Here is a 21,448-nt window from a genome sequence, read left to right on the forward strand (position 1 = left end):
AGTTTGAGATTACGTTCACCTTTCTGAATGTGGGTTTCCTTCTGAACTGTAGGGAAGCCGGCTGCTTATCTGTTTTGATTCCAATAATTGGTATTCATTTTCGTTATATTTCTTTAACCATTGAATATTACAGCCATTTCATTCTCGTTTCCATTATATTTTATGTTTTAAACCTGGGCTTTTAAAATATAACTTGACTGAGAGATACACAGTGTGAATAAGGCAAGATGGTGGAAATTAATAGTTTGGTTCCATTCAGGCAAGAGAACCTGAAGATGTGAGATGGATATTTTTAAGTTCTCACGTGCTTACTCCATTTTTAGGTCAGTTTTTGAATGTCCATATGTCTAGAGAACTTTTGCACTTAAAAGTCTATACTATTCCTAAGGCAGATGAATCTGTACTTCAATGGATGTGAGAAAAAAGCAGTTGATTTTTTTTTCATTGCTAAAAGGAAAATAACTCAAAACCTACGGAGACCTTTGAATTTTCTAGTTCATTTCAATACTTAATTGCAAACCCCTAATATGATATAGTATGTTATTATTTCTGAAAATATTCCCAGTGTGAAATACAGTGGAAGGACAAACTATTATAATTACTGCCCCTTCTCCTTTTTATCAGAAAGGGATTTGGGAGTTTTTGATGGTCTGCAGTTTTTAGTGATTAAAGATTAAGTCTTGGAGTGGTGTTCTGTGTAGAAAAGTTAAAATTAAATTAATTTTAAAACATAAAAGTTAATTTAAAGTAATAATTAAGCATAGGAAATATGATTATAGAAAATATAAATATTTTCTCATTAAAAAAATATTTTTTTAATTGGGGAACAGTGTGTTTTCCAGGACCCATCAGCTCCTAGTCAAGAGGAGCTGTTTTTGTTTTTTCAATCTAGTGGTGGAGGGCGCAGCTCGCTGGAACCATGTGGGAATCGAACTGGTGACCTTGGTGTTATGAGCACTGCACTCTAACCAACTGAGCCAACTGCCCTCCCCCCCTTATTTTAAATAAGTAGTGCGTTTTAAGGTCTCTCAGACAGGAATCTAACTTAAGAAGACTTCCTGCCTACATATCCTGGTCCACTCTAGTACTCTAAGTATAGCCACCCTCAAAACAATAGTTTTTAATCTCTTCTAGATCATGCCATTAGTGTTTCTTTACATAAAAGACAGTGTGAATGCCTACTTTTCTTTCCCATGTTTGTTCTTGTAATGGGCACTCTGGTATTTGATGTTTGTTTACTGACACCTTAAGCCCCACCCTTCCCACTCCCCCTCCTGCTTCTTACCTGTCAGGCTGATGAGAAGCCTGGAGGCTCCTGCACTGGGAGCTGCTGCTCCCTGGGGAGCCCTCCTGTGGGCTGTGCTGCTCTGCGCTGTATCGTGGACACACCCAGCCTGGGGTCTGTATACAGAGGACTCTGAGTTGACAGTTTTAGGGAATGGGGCCTTCCTTACAGTGGTTTTGGATCCATGTCTTGGTTGGAGCCTCTCTGTGTGTTTAGAGTGAAATTGTAACTAGGCTGAGTTCTCCTTGGTAGTAGGGTGGGTCTTGGAGGTGTATTAGGATGATTATACCCTGTGAGTGAGGTGAACCCATCAGATGGTTACTCCTTAAAGAGCTGTTTTGTTTTGTTTTCTCTCAGTTTAAAAATTTTTTTATTTTTTAGTAAAGTATGGTTGACATGATATTTATATTAGATTCAGGTGTACAACATAGTGATTTTACATTTATATATTTTACAATGTGATCACCAAAATAAATATAGTAACCGTCACCATAGAAAATTATTACGATATTATTGACTGATTTTCCCTATGCTGTAAAATTATAACCTGGTGACTTATTTATAAGTGGAAGTCTGGACCTCTTATTCCTTTTCACCTTTTTCACCCATCCCCCTAAACCCTCCCCCCCCTTTTTTTCTGGTAACTATTAGTTCTCTGTTCTGTGAGTCTGTTTCTTTTGTTGTTGTTTGTTTTGTTTCTTTAGATTCCACATACTCATATAAGTGTAATCATGCGATATTTGTCTTTTCTTGTCAGACTGTTTACTTAGCATAAAGTCTCTGGCTCCATCCATGTTGTTGCAAATGACAAGATTTCATTCTTTATTATGGCTGAGTAATATTCCATTGTCTGTATATATATGTTTATGTATATATCACATCTTTTATTGTACATAACACTGCAGTTAACATAGGGCTGTATATATCTTTTTGAATTAGTGTTTTTGTTGTGTTTGGGTAAATACCCAAAAGTGGAATTGCTGGTTCGAATGATAGTTCCAATTTTAATTTTTTGAGGAACCTCCATACTGTTTTCCATAGTGGCTGCACCAATTTACAATCCCACCAACAGTGCATGAAGATTCCCTTTTCTCTATATCCTTGCCAAGATTTGTTACATACTTTTTGATAATAGCTATTTTGGCAGGTGTGAGGTGCTAGATACAAGGTCGGACAATTAAGTTCGCAAACTCATTCTAGAAAAAGGGCTACATACCTCATTGCTGAATGTCACTGTGGTCACCTTCGAAGTATTCCCCTTGGGAAGCTATGCACTGATGTCAGCGCCTAGTCCACCCTTCAAACCAATTTTGGAACTCTTTCTGGAATGGCCATCGGAGCTGTCGTCGTTATTACCTTTGATGTCCTGAATGTTATCAAAATGTCTTCATTTCAGTATTTCTTTTATCTTTGGGTAAAGAAAGAAGTCATTGGGGTCCAGATCAGGTGAGTAGGGAGGGTGTTCCAATACAGTTATTTGTTTACTGACTAAAACTCTCACAGACAGTGCCGTGTGCGCTGGTGCAATGTCGTGATGCAAGAGCCATGAATTGTTGACAAAAAGTTCAGGTCGTTTTCATCTAAATTTTTCACACAGCCTTTTCAGCACTTCCAAATAGTAAACTTGGTTAACTGTTTGTCCAGCTGATACTATTCATAATGAATAATCCCTCTGATATCAAAAAAAGCTTAGCAACATCATTGTAACAAGTTCGTGAATATAATGGTCAGACCTCAAATAGAGAACATACTGATGGTTGCCAAAGGAGGAGGCTAGGGGATGGGCAGAAAAACGGAAGGGGATTAAGAAGTACAAACTTCTAGTTATAAAATAAGTCATGGGAATGTAATATACAGCATAGGGAATAGAGTCAATAATATTGTAATGACTGTGTGGTGACAGATTGTTACTAGACTTATTGTGATCAATTTTTAAGGTATATAAACGTTGAATCACTATGTTGTACACCTGAAATGAATATAATGTATTTCAGCTATAATTAAAAATAAATCTTACAAAAGTAGTGATAGTAGGCATCATGTCTTGTTCCCGATATTAGGGGAAAAGCTCAGCTGTTTACCGTTGAGTATGTTAGCTGTGGGTTTTCATATATGGCCTTTATTATATTGCTGGATGTTCTGTCTAGCTTCATTTTGTTGAGAGGTTTTTTTTTTTTAAAATCATGAATGGATGTTGTATTTTGTCAAATGCGTTTTTTGCATCTATTGAGATGATCATGTGATTTTTATCCTTTGTTCTGCTATTGTGGTGTGTTTTGTTGATTGATTTGTGGATATTGAAACATTTTTGTATCTCTGGAATAAATTTTACTTGATCATGGTATATTATCCTTTTAATGTATTGTTGAATTCAGTATGCTAACATTTCTTGAGGATTTTTACACCGATGTTAATCAGGGATAGTAATCTATAACTTTTTTTATAGTGTCTTTGTGTGGTTTTTGTATCAGGGTAATGCTAGCCTTGTAGAATGAGTTAGAAATGTTTCTTTCTCTTCGAGTTTTTGGAATACTTTGAAAAGTATAGGTAATAATTCTTTAAGTGTTTGGTAGAATTCATCAGGGAATCTGTTAGGTCCTGGACTTTTCTGTAAATATCTATTAAGTTTGTTGGGGTTTCTTTCATTACTGATTAAATTTTGTTACTAGTTATCAGTTTGTTCAGATTTTCTGTTTCTTCCTGATTTAGTCTTGGAAAGGGGAATGTTTCTAGGAATTTTATCCATTTGATCTTGGTTGTCCAGTTTGTTGGTGTATGGTAGTTCATAGTATTCACCTATGATTATTTTTAATTCTGTGATATTGGTTGTATCTTTTCTTTCATTTCTGATTTTATTTGGGCTTTTTTTTTTCTTGATGAGTTTGGCTAAATGTTTATTAACTTTATCTTTTCAATGAAGCAGTCTTAGTTTCATTGATCATTTCTATTTCTTTTTTTTTTTTTTTTTTTTTTTTGGCTCTACTTCATGTATTTCCACTCTGATCTTTATTTCCTGCTACTAACTTTGGGTTTTGTTTGTTCTTTTTATTATAATCCTTTTCAGTGTAAGTTTAGGTAGTTTATTTGAAATTTTAATTTTGTTTCTTGAGGTAGGCCTGAATCACTGTAAACTTTCCTCTTACAATTGCTTTTGCTTTGTCACATAGATTTTGGAATACTGTGTTTTCATTTTCATTTGTTTCTGATATTTATTTATGTTTCTTTGTTATCCTCTTGATTATTTAGTGGAATATAGTTTCGCCTCCATGTGTTTGTGTTTTTTCTTTTAATTGATTTCTAGTTTCATACTATTGTGGTCAGAAAAGACACTTGATATGGCTTCAATTTAAATATATTGAGACTCGTTTTGTGGTGTAACACGTGACCTATCCTGGAGGATGTTCCATGTGCACTTGAAAAAGAATGTATGTTCTGTTATATTTGGATGGGATGTTTCTGTAAATATTTATTAAGTCCATCTGGTCTAATGTGTCTTTTAAGGCCAATGTTTCCTTGTTGGTTGTCTGTTGGGATGATGTGTGCATTTATATAAGTGGGTTGTTAAAGTCCCCTACTACTATTGTTATACTATCAATCTCTACCTTTATGACTGTAATTTTTGCTTTATGTATTTAGGCATTGATGTGTTGGGTGAGTAAATGTTTACAACTGTTACATCTTTTTATTGGATTGACTCTATTATCATTATGTAATGCCCTTCTTTGGCTCTTATTAGAGACTGTTTGAAAGTCTATTTTGTTTGATGTAATTGTTCCTACACCAGCTTTCTTTTCAGTATTTGCATGAAATATCTTTTTCCGTCCCTTCAATTTCAGTCTGTGCGTGCCTTTAGATCTGAAGTAATTCTTTGTAAGCCAATATATGTGGCTGTTTTTATCTGTTCAGTGAATCTGTCTTTTGATTGGAGAATTTAGGCCTTTTACATTTAAAGTAATTATTGATGGGTATGGACTTATTGCCGTTTTATTAACTGTTTTCGATTATTTTTGCAGTTCTTCTCTGTTCCTTTCTTCTCGTGCATTGGTGACTTTCTTTAGTGTTATGTTTGGATGCATTTCTCATTATTTTGGGGGGTACCTGTTACAGATTTTTGGTTTGTGGTTATCATGAACCTCACATATAACCTGTGTTTATAGTCTATTTTAAGTTGACGGTCTGTTAAGTTCAACATATTCTAAAAGCACTACATACTTTATTCATTCCCCCATATATTTTATTTTTGACATTATGTTTTGCATCTTTGTGTGTGTGTGTATGTCCTTAATTAATTATTTAAGGTACATATGATTTTACTATTGTCTTTTAACCTTCATACTAGCTTTATAATTAGTTGATCTACTTTTACTATATGCTTGCCTTTACCATTGACTTTTTTTTTTTTTTAAGATTTTATTGGGGAAGGGGAACAGGACTTTATTGGGGAACAGTGTGTACTTCCAGGACTTTTTTCCAAGTCAAATTGTTGTCCTTTCAGTCTTAGTTGTGGAAGGCGCAGCTCAGCTCCAGGTCCAGTTGCCGTTGCTAGTTGCAGGGGGCGCAGCCTTCCATCCCTGGCAGGAGTTGCACTGGCAGCCTTGTGGTTGAGAGCCCACTGGCCCATGTGGGAATCGAACCGGCAGCCTTCGGCATTAGGAGCATGGAGCTCCAACCACCTGAGCCACCGGGCCAGCCCCCACCATTGACCTTTTTAATATTTTCTTATTTTTAGTTCTGTCCTTTTATTTTTTTGCTTATAGAAGTCTCTTTAGCATTTCTTTTACAGCTGATGTAGTGGTGATGAACTTTTTAAGTTTTTGCTTGTCTGGGAAACTCTTTATCTCCTTTAATTCTGAATGATAACCTTGCTGGGTAGAATGTTGTTCACGGTAAGTTTCCCTTTTATTACTTTGATTATGTTGAGCCATTCCCTTCTGGCCTGCAAAGTTTGTGTTGAAAAATCAGCTGACAGTCCCTTGTATGTAACTAACTACTTTTCTCTTGCTACTTTTAAGATTCTTTTTTGTCTTTAACCATTGTCATTTTAATTATGTGTCTTGTGGATCTCTTTGGGTTCTTCTCATGTGGAACCTTTTGTGCTTCCTGATTTGGATGTCAGTTTCCTTTACCAGGTTAGGGAAGTTTTCAGCCATCATTTATTCACATAGGTTTTCTGTCCCTTTCTTTTCTTCTTATGGGATCCCTATGATGATAATGGTAGTACACTTAATGCCCCACAGGTCCCTTAAACTATCCTTATTTTTTTAAATGCTTTTTTCCTTTTGCTGTTCCAGTTGGGGATTTCTACTACCTGTTTTCCAGTCCACTGATTCATTTTTTCTGCAGTATCTAATCTGCTGTTGATTCCCTCTAATGTATTTTTTTTATTTCAGTTATTTCATTCTTCAATTCTGATAAGTTCTTTTATATATTTTTTTCTAAAAAAAAAATCTTTTTATTGGCATCCTCTCTGAGTTTATCTATTTTTTTCCCCAATATCATTGAAAATCTTTATAATCATTGCTTTCAACTCTTTATCTGGTAGATCACTTGTTTCTGTTTCATTTAGTTCTTTTGCTGGGGTTTTGGCCTGTTCTTTCATTTGGAATATAATCCTCTTTTGCCTACCTCTCTGTGTTTGTTTCTATGTAGTAGGCACATCAGCTAGTCTTAAAAATGTGGCCTTATGTACCGTGTTTCCCTGAAAATAAGGCCTAGCCAGACCATCAGCTTTAGTGCACCTTTTGGAACAATAATTAATATAAGACCCGGTATTATATTGTATTGCATTATATTATATATTATATTATATTATATTATATTATATTATATTATATTGTATTATATTATATTATATTACATTATACCTGGTCTTATAGTAAAATAAGATCGGGTCTTATATTAATTTTTGCTCCAAAAGACACATTAAAGCTGATGGTCCGGCTAAGTCTTATTTTCTGGGAAACATAGTAGGTGTTCTGGTGGTGCAGTCCCTCCAAAAGTCACCAAAGTATAGTGTTTCAGGGATATCTCTTGTGTGGGTTGCATACACCCTCTTGTAGTTGGGCGGTAATAGCTATGGTCAAAACTATGGATGTGGTTGTCCCTCAGGCCGACTGGCTGTGAGGACAAACTGTGACTGCTACAGACCATCTGGTGTGTGGGAACTGGCCCCATTGAGCAGGAGCCGCTTTTGAGGGGCTCCAGTGCTGGCCAAGGCCACATGTTGGGTGTGTTGATATGGAGCTGCTTAGATGGGGCTCTGGTCTGTGTTGAGGATGGCTGCCAGGTGCTCAGGGTTTTCAGCCGTTTGGGAGGTACTCTGGTGTGTGCCAAGGCCAGCCATTGGGTGTGCCTGTTCTGGAGGCTCTTGGGAGGTGCTTTGGTATGGGTTGAGGTCAGCCACTGGTTGTGTAGGCACTGAAGTGGCTTAGGGGAGGCTGTGCTGTGGGCTATGGCATTCCCAATGTGACAGGGTTGGATCTACCTGTGGGAGCAGAAATACTGAAATGGTGTACTACTTAACATTGTCCTGGGTTGATGTCATGGCTGGAACCTATTTGTGTCTTTAGAGTGAAGCTGTGAATGAGGCCCCAGCAGTAGTGAGGGCATGCCCAATGAATGAGGTATGCCCATCAGATGATCACTTCTTAAAGAGCAGTTATTTCAGATAAAAGAGAGAAAGTGAGGAGACAGGGAAAGCAGCCCAGACCTGGTGGGCTGAGTCCACTCTCCTGATACCAGAGGGCTCCCCGGTACCTAAGTACCTCTGCTGCTGCTGCCCGTGCCTCTACTGCAGCCCAGATCCTGACCCTCTGCGCTACTGGGGACAACACCCCTGGCCTCACTGGGGCACAACAAAGGGGTTAGTTCTAACAGGACTTAAGCCCAGGGTTCTTAAATCCTACACAGCAGCCATTTCCATGGAAGAGGCCTGTAACCCTGATTTAAGGCCCCCTGAAGGAAAAATGTTTCTAAATATCTGGGTAGAAAGGATACCCTGCCCCCTGAAGTATTCAGTGACCTGAAATACTTAATAGAAAGGACATGAGAGAGGGAACAAGAGGAAAAGTATATTGAAAAAAGATTCTCAACCAAACCCAACTGGAAATTCAAAATTTATATAACAAAAAAATAAAATAAAAGAGCGTGCCTTGGATTTAGAGCCTCTAAAAATTGATTTTGAGTTAATGTTACCATTTCCTGTAGTGTAGTAATTCACAAGTCTTCATGCAATTACTCAATGCTAGGTTAAATCACAGTTTTATCTGGGATCTCAATAAATTGAGGCAAGGTCCCCATGATCTTAAGGGAATTACTGAATATGATATAGCGGACAAATCGGTGTACTTTGCCTTAACCATCAGAATGCCTTACTTTGCCTTATGGTCATAATAGTCATATCTTAAAATATCCCATAATGAGCAGGAAAGCTCTGAATTAGTAATTCATAAATTGAAATTAAACTAAAATAACTTTGCTACTTCCAAATTGGCTTCATGAACTGAGACTCCATGGTCCTTAGCCCTTAGTAAAATTATTTAATATGGCCTGGTGTAAATTAAACAGGGCCTAGAGGGATTGAAAATTGTTATAAGAAACCTTTTAGGAAGAAGTGATTATTCCCACTGCTTCTCCTTTGACCATCTGAATGTGCTCTGTTCTTAAACCTGGAAAGAATGAATGCCACCTCACACTGGATTACCACAACCTTGAGGCTGTGGTCACACCAAAAATATTCCTACACCCAGTCCCCAACATTATGGAAATTACTGCCTCCATCCACTCAGCAACGGGTACGCATTCTGCTGTCATAGATTTAAGTCTGGTCTGCTCAGTGCCTGTGTCAGCAGCCTCTCATATGCCATTCACCTTCACCTCTGAAGCAATATGACATGCCTTTACCTGGTTCCCCTCAGGGAACCTCAGCACCATTGCCACACCACACAGTCTCTGCAGGCAAGAGCTGAGCTGCGTTTACCCGTTTGCCTTGCTCCAGGAGAAGAGGTATGGCAGACATGATATTCATGAAATTCTTCATTGTGAACACTCTGATATTTAGGACACTCGTATATTAAATAGGGGCTCACAAAAAGTGAAGGGGCCATTGCTCAAAATATGAGGCCTTGATGCCTTGGTTCCTTCTTAAAAAATTATTTTGATAGACCACAGCCTTCCCGACACCATGAAGAAATAGCTAAGGTCCCCTCTCAGCACCCACATTATGTAGATTCTTTGGGTGTTTAGAAGGTAACATATTTCTTGTTTACAAATTTTACTTGAACGTATTTATGCCGTTACTTGCAAACTGCCCCATCTTGATTGGGCACCCCCACCATAGAAGGCTCTAGACTCTTTCAGTTGCCATATGACAGGCACACCCAGTAGTGTCCTCAGAGACCCCTTCACTATAAGGCTGCAGAGTCCACCCGTCACACGTGGGTAACTGCTGCGGTTACCCACAATGGTCTTCCGTTGTAATTTCTGTCTTGCTTCTTTTTTTTTTTCTTTAAATTAAAGTTTATTGGGGCGACAATTGTTAGTAAAGTTACATAGATTTCAGGTGTACAATTCTGTAATCCATTATCTATATCTCACATAGTGTGTTCACCACCCAGAGTTGCTTTCTTAGTTATGTTGACTAGTTGTTTATCAATTTTATTAATCTTGTTTAGGAACCAACTTTTTATTTTTATTTTTATTGATTTCCCACTATTACCTTGATTTCTTTTCTAATTTTTATTTCCTTTATTTTGCTTACTTTGGGTTTAATTAGTTCTTTTTATTGTTTCTTAAGTTAGATGCTTACGTTAATGGTTATAGATCTTTTTTTTCCCCTAGTGTAGTTATTGAATGGTATAAATTTCCCTTTGGGCATTAGTTTGCAGCCCACAGCCTTTGATAAGTTTTATTTTTATTTCATGTAGTTCAAAAAATTTTTTAATTTCTCTTGAGACTTCTTTGATTCCATGGATTATTTAGAAGTGTGTTGTTGAATGTCCAATACTGGGTTTTCCAACTATCTTTCTGTTATTGAGTTTCAGATTAATGTCTGTGTGGTGTGAGAACATATTTTGCATGATTTCTGTTCTTTTTAATTTGTTAAAATGTGTTTAATATCCCACAGTGTTTTCTGTTGGACTAATATCTACCACTGTTTTTACGTTTCTGTTTGTTACCCTTGTTCACTTTCTCTTTGGTCTTCCATCTTTTCCTACCTTATTAGGGTTTAATTGAGCATTTTCCCTGATTCTTTCATTTTCTACTCTCTTAGCAATCAATTACACATATTTTTAAACTTTTTTGGTGCTTGCCATTGAATTTTCAGTATACATTTACAACAAAGTCACCTCCTCTGTCAAGTCACACTGTATCACTTCACTGATTATTCAAGTGGCTCATACCACACTATTCCCAGTCCCTTCTACTGTGTCCCTTGTCACATTGCTGCCATTTATTTTACTTATTTATAAGCACATAATTACTAAATACATTGTTGGTTATATTATTTTAAAGAAAATATCATTTGTTATATTATGATATGAAACAAAATGTATTTTGCCTTCATTTATTCCTTTTCTAATTCACCACCTTCATCATTTACATTCTTTCTTATGAGTTTTTGAACGTGTCTTTCAGAGTTGGTGTAGTCATAACAGATTCCCTCAATTTTGTCTAAGAAAGCCCTACTTTATTTTTGAAGGATAATTTTGCTTTACGCAGAATTATTGGAGAGTGGTGTTTCTCTTTTAAAACTATAAAAATTAGTGTTTTGTTGTTTTGTTTTGTTTTTTGCCGTGTCTACTACAAGGATGAAGATCATTCTCAGCAATCAGATTGTAGACATTCCAGAAAATGTGGACATCACTTCGAAGGGACGCACAGTTATTGTGGAGGGCCCCAGAGGCACCCTGTGGGGCGACTTCAATCACATCAATGTAGAACTCAGTCTCCTTGGAAAGAAAAAGAAGAGGCTCTGGGGTGACAAATGGTGGGGAAGTAGAATGGAACTGGCTCCTGTCCACACTATCTGTAGTCATGTACAGAACACGGTCAAGGGTGTTACCCTAGGCATCCGTTACAAGATGAGGGCTGTGTGCGCTCACTTCCCCATCAACATCATCATCAGGAGAAGGGTTCTTTTGTTGAAATTCGAAATTTTGGGGGTGAAAAATACATCCACAGTGTTCAGATGAGGTCAGGTGTTACTTGTTCAGTATCTCAAGCCCAGAAAGATGAGTTAATTCTTGAAGGAAATGATATTGAACTTGTATCAAATTCAGCTGCTTTAATTCAGCAAGCCACAGCAGTTAAAAATAAGGATATCAGAAAAATTTCGGATGGTATCTGTGTTTCTGAAAATGGAACAGTTCAGCAGGCTGATGAATAAGATCTAAGCTGTCCAGCTATAGAAACACCAAGATGTTGAGTGATTCCTCAGACTTATTTGTGATATTTTAAAGATACAATAAAAGTCATGTATTCAAAAAATAAAATAAAACTATAAAGATTATACTCTCTTCTTGCCTGTATGATTTCTGATAGGAACTGACTTAATCTTAATCTTTGTTTCTCTATAACTTAAGTTGTTTTTTTCCTTTGGCTTCTTTCAATATATTATTTGTGTCTTTGATTTTTGTCTACAGTGAATATGAGATACTTGGTTGTGCATTTTTGTTGTTTTCATATTTAGTGATCTCTGAGCTTCCTGGATCTAGACTGTGTCATCTATCATTAGTTTTAGGAAAACCTGTATGACTGTTACTTTACTGGTTCTCCTGTTCCTTTCCTTTCTTTTCCTTTAGGTATTCTCATGATGTTTATTTAAGTTTTCTGTTTAAAGAAGGTTGTCCTAGGATTCATAGATATTGTGTTATCTTTTTTGTTCTTCTTTTTTCTTTGCATTAGACTTTCTGAGATATACCTTTTTTTTTCTTCTTTTTTTTTTAAGTACAGTCCATGTTAAGAACAGAGTATTTGGGCTGTATTTCAAAATGCCGTGTTTATTTTCTCTTTCACAAGTTTGAAGACACCAGGTCGCCATATGACCTAAATTAGCTGATAAATCTAAAAAGAGAAGTTCATTTCAAGTTTTTTGCTTTTTTATTGTAGTGTTGGAAATAACAGATTCTAAGTTAATTAAATGCCAGACCACACACTGGAAATCTCTGACTTTAGTTTTTAATGATTGACTGCTAACAACTTTAAAGCCTCATCCGTCCTCCTTCCTCTGTGCCCCACATCTGTACAAGGTGATAAGAGAGCCTTAGTGCTCCCTTCTTTGCTCCTGCCCTGATGTGTGAACCCTCACCTTAGCCCAGCAAATTCATGCACCTTTTTTTGCTCTCCTAAGCTATTTCATCCCTTCCTGAGGGGCCTGCTTACTATCCTGAGACCTCAGTTATGGAACCAATAACCTTTTCATACCCTAGGGGCCGAGTGTGGTGTCATCAGCTGAGGGATTGCCATGCTCATGGGCTGAGTTCTCATGTTTCTTTACTCCAAGGGGGAACTTGGAAATGACAGAAGAAAGGAGGTATTATCTAGATACACAAATACTTACCTTGTGTTACAGTTGCCTACAGTATCCAGTATAGTAACATGCTATACCATATAGCCTGGGTGTGATAGGCTATACCACATAGGTTTGTTGAAGTATACTCGACGTGTTCCCCCACTGATGAAATTGCCTAACGATACATATCTTAGAACATATCCTCATAGACAAGTGCTCCTGACTGTACCTCTCTAGCCCATCATATTGGACAGATAGAGAAAGGAAGAACTGAGTCTGTAATAAATGTTCCACAAGGAAAAAGCAGTGCTTGTCTATAAGAATATTGTCATTCAGCCAGCAGAATCTGATGACTTTTAATGGCCTGGGGAACTTTAGGATGATATGGCCAGCTGGACCTTGCTAAAACTGGCATTGTCATAGGCCTTCTGGACTCTCATATTTGGTGATGGCAATAGAACAAAAAGCTTTTAGTCTTTAGTATGTATTTATTCACTGAAACCTCATGCAGATTTGACCCTCTGCCTCATGGAGTGCTCTAAATAATAAGGGAGAAGATGAAAAATTTTTTCACATGGAATTGGTCATCTTAAAATTATAATGTTTGTTTCATTCTCATAGCATTTCTGTCTGTTCCAACATGCTGTGAACCCTGCCTTTAGAAAAATTACATAAAATATAGTATGATCATGGTAAAAATGTGTACATAATTGCCATGTGTTCATGATGGTATTAAATTTATGAGGAAGTAATTGTGGACAGAGTGTAAGTTTCTAATGACCAGTCATTGGATACATGTTTGGAAATGAGAGAGTCATAGGTAACCTTCCTGTAAATGGAGTATAGATGTCCAGTGCAGTCAGTCTTGTGAATTTTACTATACACTTATTTGTGGTGTTTTAGGACTCAGTGGCCTTTGAGGATGTGGCTGTGACCTTCACCCTGGAGGAGTGGGCTCTGCTGGACCCTTCACAGAAGAAACTCTACAGAGATGTGATGCGGGAAACCTTCAGGAACCTGGACTCACTAGGTAAGGATGACAAGTTACCTTCACTTTGTCAATTAGAAGACAAGTGTTTCTTACCCATTAACATTTTTCTAACGTGTAATGTGGGAAGGGAGGCCATTGGTCAATAAACTAGGCATGGTCACAGCTCATCATAGAACTAGAATGTATGATTTTTATAAAATTTCTAATACTTTGGAATCATATTTCTTGGTCTGCATTTTAGGGAAAAAGTGGGACGATCATGACATTGAAGACCAATACAAAAACCAGGGGAGAACACGAAGGTGAGTCACACAATAGAAAGCAGTATCTCAGGTGAGAAACCTGTTATGCTATGGAATTTTAAAAAGAATCAACGAAAACTACCTGTGCTTCAAATTAATTACTTTCAGGAATTTTTCACCAAATTGCTTTCTTATATATGACATAAATGTTCAGTGTTTGCAAAATAGTTTACATGGAATAGTTTACATTAATGAAGCCAAATGTGAATGTCACTGTTTTGATAATAGCAAGGCTGAAGCTGTCTTCCAGAGCAATTCAGTGTATTCAATGTCCAACAATTTAGACAAAGCAGAAACGTATACTTTGCTATAAATCATAAAATGCCATTCGAATATTCTAATAAATATAAAATCATTAACAAAGAAATCATTAATATTGTGCTTTTTGTTTTTTATAGATGTCATACGGTAGAGAGATTCTGCGAAGGGAAAGAGAGTAGTCAATGTGGAGAAAGTATCAGCCTTATTCAAAATCTCAATCTGAAAAACAAAACTCTTCCTGGAGTAAAACCATGGGAACACAGTGTGTGTGGAAAAGTCTTCACACTTGAATCATCACTTAATAGGGACATCAAATGTCACACTGTACACAAGCCCTCTGAGTATCAGAAATATGGAGAGAAGCCATATAAATGTAACATATGTGGGAGAGTCTTCACTTATATTCAGTTTTCTGAAACACATGAAAGAAATCCCAATGGAGATAAATCGTATAAATGTGAGGAATGTGGGAAAGCCTTTATGTGCCTCAAAAGCCCTCAAAGAGACATGAGCACACATACTGTAGATGCTCCTTATAAATGTAAGGTATGTGGGAAAACCTTTACTTCTTCAACTTCACTTCAAATATGTGAAAGAACCCACACAGGAGAGAAGCCCTATCAATGTAAACTCTGTGGAAAAGCTTTCCGATATTATAAAAGTTTTCAAAGACATGAAAGAAATCACCCTGGAGAGAAACCCTATGAATGTAAAAAATGTAATAAAGCCTTCAGATATCCCAGTCATCTTCAAATACATGAAAGAACTCACACTGAAGAGAAACCCTATGAATGTAAGGAATGTGGAAAGTCCTTCAGATCATACAGTTCTTTACAACCACATGAAATGACTCATACAGGAGAGAAACCCTATGAATGTAAGGAATGTGGTAAAGCCTTCAGATATTACAGTTCCTTACAAATACATGAAAGGTCTCACACTGGAGAGAAGCCCTATGAGTGTAAAAAATGTAATAAAGCATTCAGTGCTCCCAGTTGTCTTCGAAAACATGAAAGAATTCACACTGCAGACAAACCCTATGAATGTAAGGAATGTGGGAAAGCTTTCAGATTTTACAGTTCCTTACAAACACATGAAAGGACACACACAGGAGAGAAACCCTATGAATGTAAGCAATGTGGAAAAGCCTTGAGATATTATAGTTCCTTACAAATACATGAAAGGATACACACAGGAGAGAAACCGTATGAATGTAAGGAATGTGGAAATGCATTCAGATGTAACAGTTTCTTAAAAATACATAAAAAATCTCACACTGGAGAGAAACCCTATGAATGTGAAAAATGTAGTAAAGTATTCAGTACTCCTAGTAACCTGCGAATACATGAAAGAACTCATACTGCAGAGAAACCCTACAAATGTAAGGAGTGTGGAAAAGCCTTTAGATATTATCGTTCCTTACAAACACACGAGAGGACTCACACAGGAGAGAAACCCTATGAATGTAAACATTGTGGTAAAGCCTTCATTTGTCGCACCACCATTCAAAGACACATGAAAATGCATACTGGAAACACACCTTATCAATGTCAGGAATGTGGGAAAGCATTCACCTGCCTTAGTTTGTATCAAAGACATGAGAGGACTCACACTGGAGAGAAACCCTATGACTGTAAACAATGTGGTAAAGCCTACAGAGATCACAGTTCCTTACAAAGACACGAAAGGACTCACACTGGAGAAAAACCCTATGAATGTAAGGAATGTGGAAAAGCCTTCGTTTGTAACAAAATTTTTCGAATACACATGATGAGAGTGCACACTACAGAAAAACCATATAAATGTGAAGAATGTGGGAAAGCCTTCAGTCATCCCTATTCTTTTCGAAGGCATGAAAGGACTCACTGGATAAAAACTCATGAATGTAAATAGTGTGCAAAGACTTCAGTTGGCTCACATCCTTACATGTGAAGACTCCCACAGAAAACTAAGAATGTATATAATACGAGAAAGATTGACATAAGTTAATGTAGTTACAATGTTCTAGAAAACTTTCAAGATTAAAGGTTGTTATTAAAATTGTAAGTTAATTGTGTTTACCAGGTTTCTTTCTTTAAGTGCATCATTGGACATGGAGTTTTTACCACAATAGACCCTTGAAAAATGCAGGGGTTAGAGGTACCTACTGCCCACACAGTCGAAAATTTGTGTATAACTTAAGCCAGTCCTCTGCGTAAATGAATACCAAGCTGAAGATCAAAAATACAGTTTGACCCTTGGACAGTACAAGTTTGAAACTGCACTGGTCCATGTTTTAAATTCCATGGAAAAGTGGACCTGTGCATTTCAAACTCTTTGTGTTCAACATTAATTATAATTAATTTTAGAAATAAATTATTGAGGTGAAATAATCCTGCAAGTTGTCTTTCAACAATGGCATAACATAAATAGGTAGTGATTTTTCATTAAATCAGTTACTAATATTGTCTCTCTACATTTTTTTAATCTCTTTTTAAATTTGTCTCTTTATGTTTTGAAGCCTGTTAGATCCATGGGTGAATTCAAGTTTATTTCCAATATGAATTAGGCTTAATTTTTTTTTATGATGTTTTATTTGTTTTGTGTTAAGTGGCCATTGAAAATATTTGTTGGGATTTTCCTACTGGTTTTGTGACAGTTCCTAGATGTCCCTATTCCTTTATATATTTTCTCCCTTTCTTACTGACAAAGCTCCTTTTGTGGAGTGATGGGTATTAGATACTTTTTCCATTTTCCATCCTAATAAACAGTTGGAATAAATGTTTGAGTATATCACGTTTTTGAAAGATTTTAGTTTCATGTGAATTACTATTTTCATATTTGGGTCTTTGGTTTTTGTTTTCTTCTGACTGACATTGGTGAATATCTTTTAAGAAGAGCCCTGTGATAGGCAAAAAAAAAAAAAAGTGAGAGAGAGCTGGAAATATCACCCCTGTGGGTAATGTTAGGAGCTAGATTTTCCAGAATCTATTCCCTTTTTGGTTCCGTATTCTAAATTACCAATATTAAGATAGAGAGCTTGAATTGCCAGGCTAGTACCCTCACCTGGTGGCATTTTGGGTGCAGCCCCTCTAGGGCTTACAGCACTCACCGTCTCCCCCCCCCCACCCCCATACCAGTATACAGTTGCAGGTGACGCTATGCGGTTCCAGCAGCTTTCTCGCGTTGCTGCTCTGGGATCGGGGAGAAGCCCCATAGGCACAGAGTAAGGCCAGCGGTAGTGAGTATCTGCATTTTACAGCTTTGCCTCTGTCCACTGACTGCTCCATGTGAAACTTTATTATGGGTGGTTGTGGGTCAGCAGCTCCAAGGTGGCCAAGTGTTGTAACTGCATCGCTGTGCTGTTATCTTCTCATGTTGCTGGTGTCAACCAACCTGGGTGACTCTCCCCCCTTTTAGAGACCAACATTGGCCCCTCAGTATGTACAGTGCGATTATTTCCACTTTCAGTCCCACAGAGGTGTTCCATCTTAATTGGGAGTGGCAATTTTATAGGCTCCCAATCTCCAGCTCCTACCAGGAAGGCTAGGGATTTGGGTTTGTTCCAGATGGGTGGTGACAGGTCACAACATCCAGAACTGCGATAGAAAAGGATGGGGCCAAAGGGGTCACCACCACTAAAAGATTTTAATAAAGTTGTTCCAATAGTGACACCCAATGGAAATTGAACTCCTTCTACTTTCCTACTTGTTGTATCTTGTAATTTAAAGGGTGCCCCTCTCATGACCAGAAAACAGGAATACCAGAAGTCCTCCTTTCCTGTGATTGACTGTAAGGATTCCCCAAAAAAGACAGCGATAAACACATGGTGCATCTTTCCAGTTGTTAAGTCTTTTCTATATATAATATGTGACCTTGAATTTGAACCTGGGGATCGGGGACTTGAGAACTCCCACTGACTTAAGCCACAGATATTTGTGGGTTTTTTTGTGTTTAACATTATTTGAGAGGATTTTAAATATATACATGTGGCCACACAGCAGCCTACCCGTTTGTCTCCTTGTACCTGCCCCCAAAGAAAGGAGAGTCTGTGAGATGGATCCTTTCAGGGACTTTGCTTCACCTTTGTGTTTGCACCTTATGTCTCCCTGTTTGGCCCCAAAAAGATGGCTGGTCAGCCAATGACGAGTAAGATTCCCCACGAGGGGGACAACTCAAGCCAGGCGCAGTAGAGTGGGGACCAACAGGGGACCCCATGGGGTTCGTATAGGTGGGCACAGCCCCCCCCCTTCCCAGGCTAAGTAAAGCCTCTGCCTCTGTGGCTGCATTCCTTCCCACAACCTGCAGGGGAAGAGATTCAATGATATGCTCTCCATCTATTCATATGCATAAAGGTTTTGTCCCTTGGGGAAGTACAAATGTCCTGAGACTTACGGTTCAGCTGCCTGCAGGAAAGGGTGATTGGCTTGAATCAGTTTCCTATTATAGTGTATGGAATTCACAGATCTTGAGATTGACAAGCTTTATCTCCTTTGCTTCCCCACCTAACTAATAACAGCTAATGTGTTGGCCCAATTAGGTACCACAGCCCAGTCTTTGAGGCTGCCAGCTATTTGGCCCCCCACACCTAAACTCTATTCATGGTGTCATGCGGGGCGTCCGGCGGGGTCTCTGCTCCCGCTCCCCACACAAGAACGCAGGACATGGCTAGGCCAAAAATAAACACCCACGGAGCCATAGGTAAGGGAGTCATACCACTTATACTCTCTCTGGCGGCTGGTTTGGAGAAACAGGAAACAGGAGCACACAATTCTCAACCCTCACTGCGCCGCTTGCAGGCTCAGCCACCATCTTCTTGCTAGCCCCCACTTTTTGCTAGCCTAGCCACGGCAGTTATATCAGTGGCCAATGGCTCACTGGTTACAGCTGATGGCCAACTAGCCACAGCTGATGGCCATTTGATCACAGTCGACGGCCATTTACTACCTGAGCCAGCACCTTTCTATGTGAGGCCGAGAGCCTGGAAACTGCTTTTTGGGGCTCTGTCCCCACACTCCACCCCTACAGGCTCTCGCCTCACAATCTACGTGACAAGCGTCTTCCGCGAGGGGCCCTGTGCGAGGAGCCTGGAGGTGAATGCTATTTCCTGGACATTTCCTGGACACAGCCAAGCTCTCTGGTCACAGCCAGGGTTTCTCAGGGCACCACCAGTACTTCTGGGCACAGCCAGACTTCCTGGACTTCTTAGGGTACCACTAGTCTCCCCGGGCACAGCCAGGGCCTCTCAGGGCACTGCCACTCTCTCTGGACACAGCCAGACTTCCTGGACACAGCCAGGGCTCTCAGGGCACTGCCACTCTCTCTGGGCCTCTCAGGGTACCGTGCTGGAACAACAGCGACTCACAGTCAAAGTGCTTACATATTCTCAATGGTGACCGGTCAAGACACAAAAGCAAACATCTGCCAGTTCCACTACATGGTGGTACGTTCCCAAATAGTCAAGCGGTCCATTAAATTAAGGATGGAAGGCAATTCCCCATAGTCCATAGTCGTTTGCCAGGGCTGTCCTGGGGGTGAGGGATGACCTTGACCTCACCCTTATCTCCCACGGAGGACTTAGCAAGCGTTTCCTCCTGGGACTACAAGTCCTGCATCCGGGCTGCCTCAGCAAGCACTTCCCAGCTCACAGGGCCACAACAAACTTCGCTTTCTCCAGCCTATGCTGGTTGGGGAACCGTCCATGTCTTTCCACCCCTCCACGGGGTCCAGCTCTCCAGCAGCTGCTCCTCCTGGTCTTCCTGAGACTGAGTGTTCATACACACAAACTGCTCCATGCCTTTCGGAGAGCTTTGGCCGGCACCATACCCTGCTCGCTGCGCCATTTGTCGTGCGGGGGATCCTGCCAACTACGCCATGTGTCATGCGGGGCGTCCGGCGGGGTCTCTGCTCCCACTCCCCACATAAGAACGCAGGATATGGCTAGGCCAAAAAGGAACACCCACGGAGCCATAGGTAAGGGAGTCATACTACTATACTCTCTCTGGCGGCTGGGTTGGAGAAACAGGAAACAGGAGCACACAATTCTCAACCCTCACTGCGCCGCTTGCAGGCTCAGCCACCATCTTCTTGCTAGCCCCCATTTTTTGCTAGCCTAGCCACGGCAGTTATATCAGTGGCCAATGGCTCAATGGTTACAGCTGACGGCCAACCAGCCACAGCTGATGGCTATGTACTACCCGAGCCAGCACCTTTCTATGTGAGGCCGAGAGCCTGGAAACTGCTTTTTGGGGCTCTGTCCCCACACATGGCTACTGTCTTTTCTTAACCCTGCGCCACCCTCCTCGCTCCCCACAACCCTCGTCATGCTGGACGCGACATATACACTTACATATGTTAAATTTTAACGTAGTCGGCCTTTTTTGTGCTGCCATTCAGACTGGTGCCATAGAGTGTATACCCCATTAACCACAGAGTTCCTCCCAATTAGAGCAAGTTACGTTCATCTGCACCATTCTAACCCATCCTGAGTTTGTGCTCTGAGTAGGGTGAAAACTATGCATGTCCAGTGTGACTTCTCAGTGGAAACCCCAAAAAGAGCAATGAGTATTTAGAAAGTAATCATCCAAGGAATAATTGAGGTGAGCTGCAGACAGATTGTATCATTTTTAGTACTATCCTAATTTTCTGTAAGAGGAGATAAGGGAAATGTGAATGTCTTTTTATAGTAGAAGTAGCTGGAAGCTTTTTGTTTCAAAGATCCACAAATCCCCATGGCCCATTTCCTGTTCACATATGCTTGGATTTCCAGCACATGTTACAGAAGAAGGGCAATGGAAAGTAACTGCCCTGAGTTTTAAGGAGCAAAGGAGATGCAATCACGTCCATTTATTTTATTTTTTATTTTTTATTTTTTTTAGTGCTGACTTTGGAAGAAAACGGGTTCTATAGCAAATAACCTCTCAGCATGATCTGATCATAAATCCCTAACTGGGAAGGTCATGGTGAGTAGTCACTCCCCAGGCAGGTAACTTTTGGTAAAAGGTTTATCTTTGCCTTAAGCAAGCCTTGTCCATTGTTTCTGTGCATCTAGGTTAACACACCTTTGAACTAAGCTTAACCCCCTCATGACAGCATGTAATCTTGTTAACTATACTGTA

The 21,448-nt window shown here is 39.2% G+C and overlaps 1 protein-coding gene and 1 pseudogene across 2 annotated transcripts in view; both read left to right on the plus strand.

The window, feature by feature from the left end:
- Positions 1-16,798, plus strand: part of LOC117037429 (zinc finger protein 709-like) — a 46,390-nt gene extending 29,592 nt beyond the window's left edge. For both annotated transcript variants that reach the window (XM_033133404.1, XM_033133402.1), the window contains exons 2-4: positions 13,701-13,827; positions 14,030-14,090; positions 14,489-16,798. In XM_033133404.1, the coding sequence (XP_032989295.1) occupies positions 13,701-13,827; positions 14,030-14,090; positions 14,489-16,244 (1,944 nt within the window). In that variant the 3' untranslated portion in view covers positions 16,245-16,798. The remainder of the gene's footprint in view (positions 1-13,700; positions 13,828-14,029; positions 14,091-14,488) is intronic.
- Positions 11,095-11,672, plus strand: LOC117037431 (60S ribosomal protein L9-like; annotated as a pseudogene).
- Positions 16,799-21,448: the final 4,650 nt, after the last annotated feature.

The sequence above is a fragment of the Rhinolophus ferrumequinum genome, chromosome 18, assembly GCF_004115265.2.
Source record: "Rhinolophus ferrumequinum isolate MPI-CBG mRhiFer1 chromosome 18, mRhiFer1_v1.p, whole genome shotgun sequence".
NCBI classification, from domain to species: Eukaryota; Metazoa; Chordata; class Mammalia; order Chiroptera; family Rhinolophidae; genus Rhinolophus; species Rhinolophus ferrumequinum.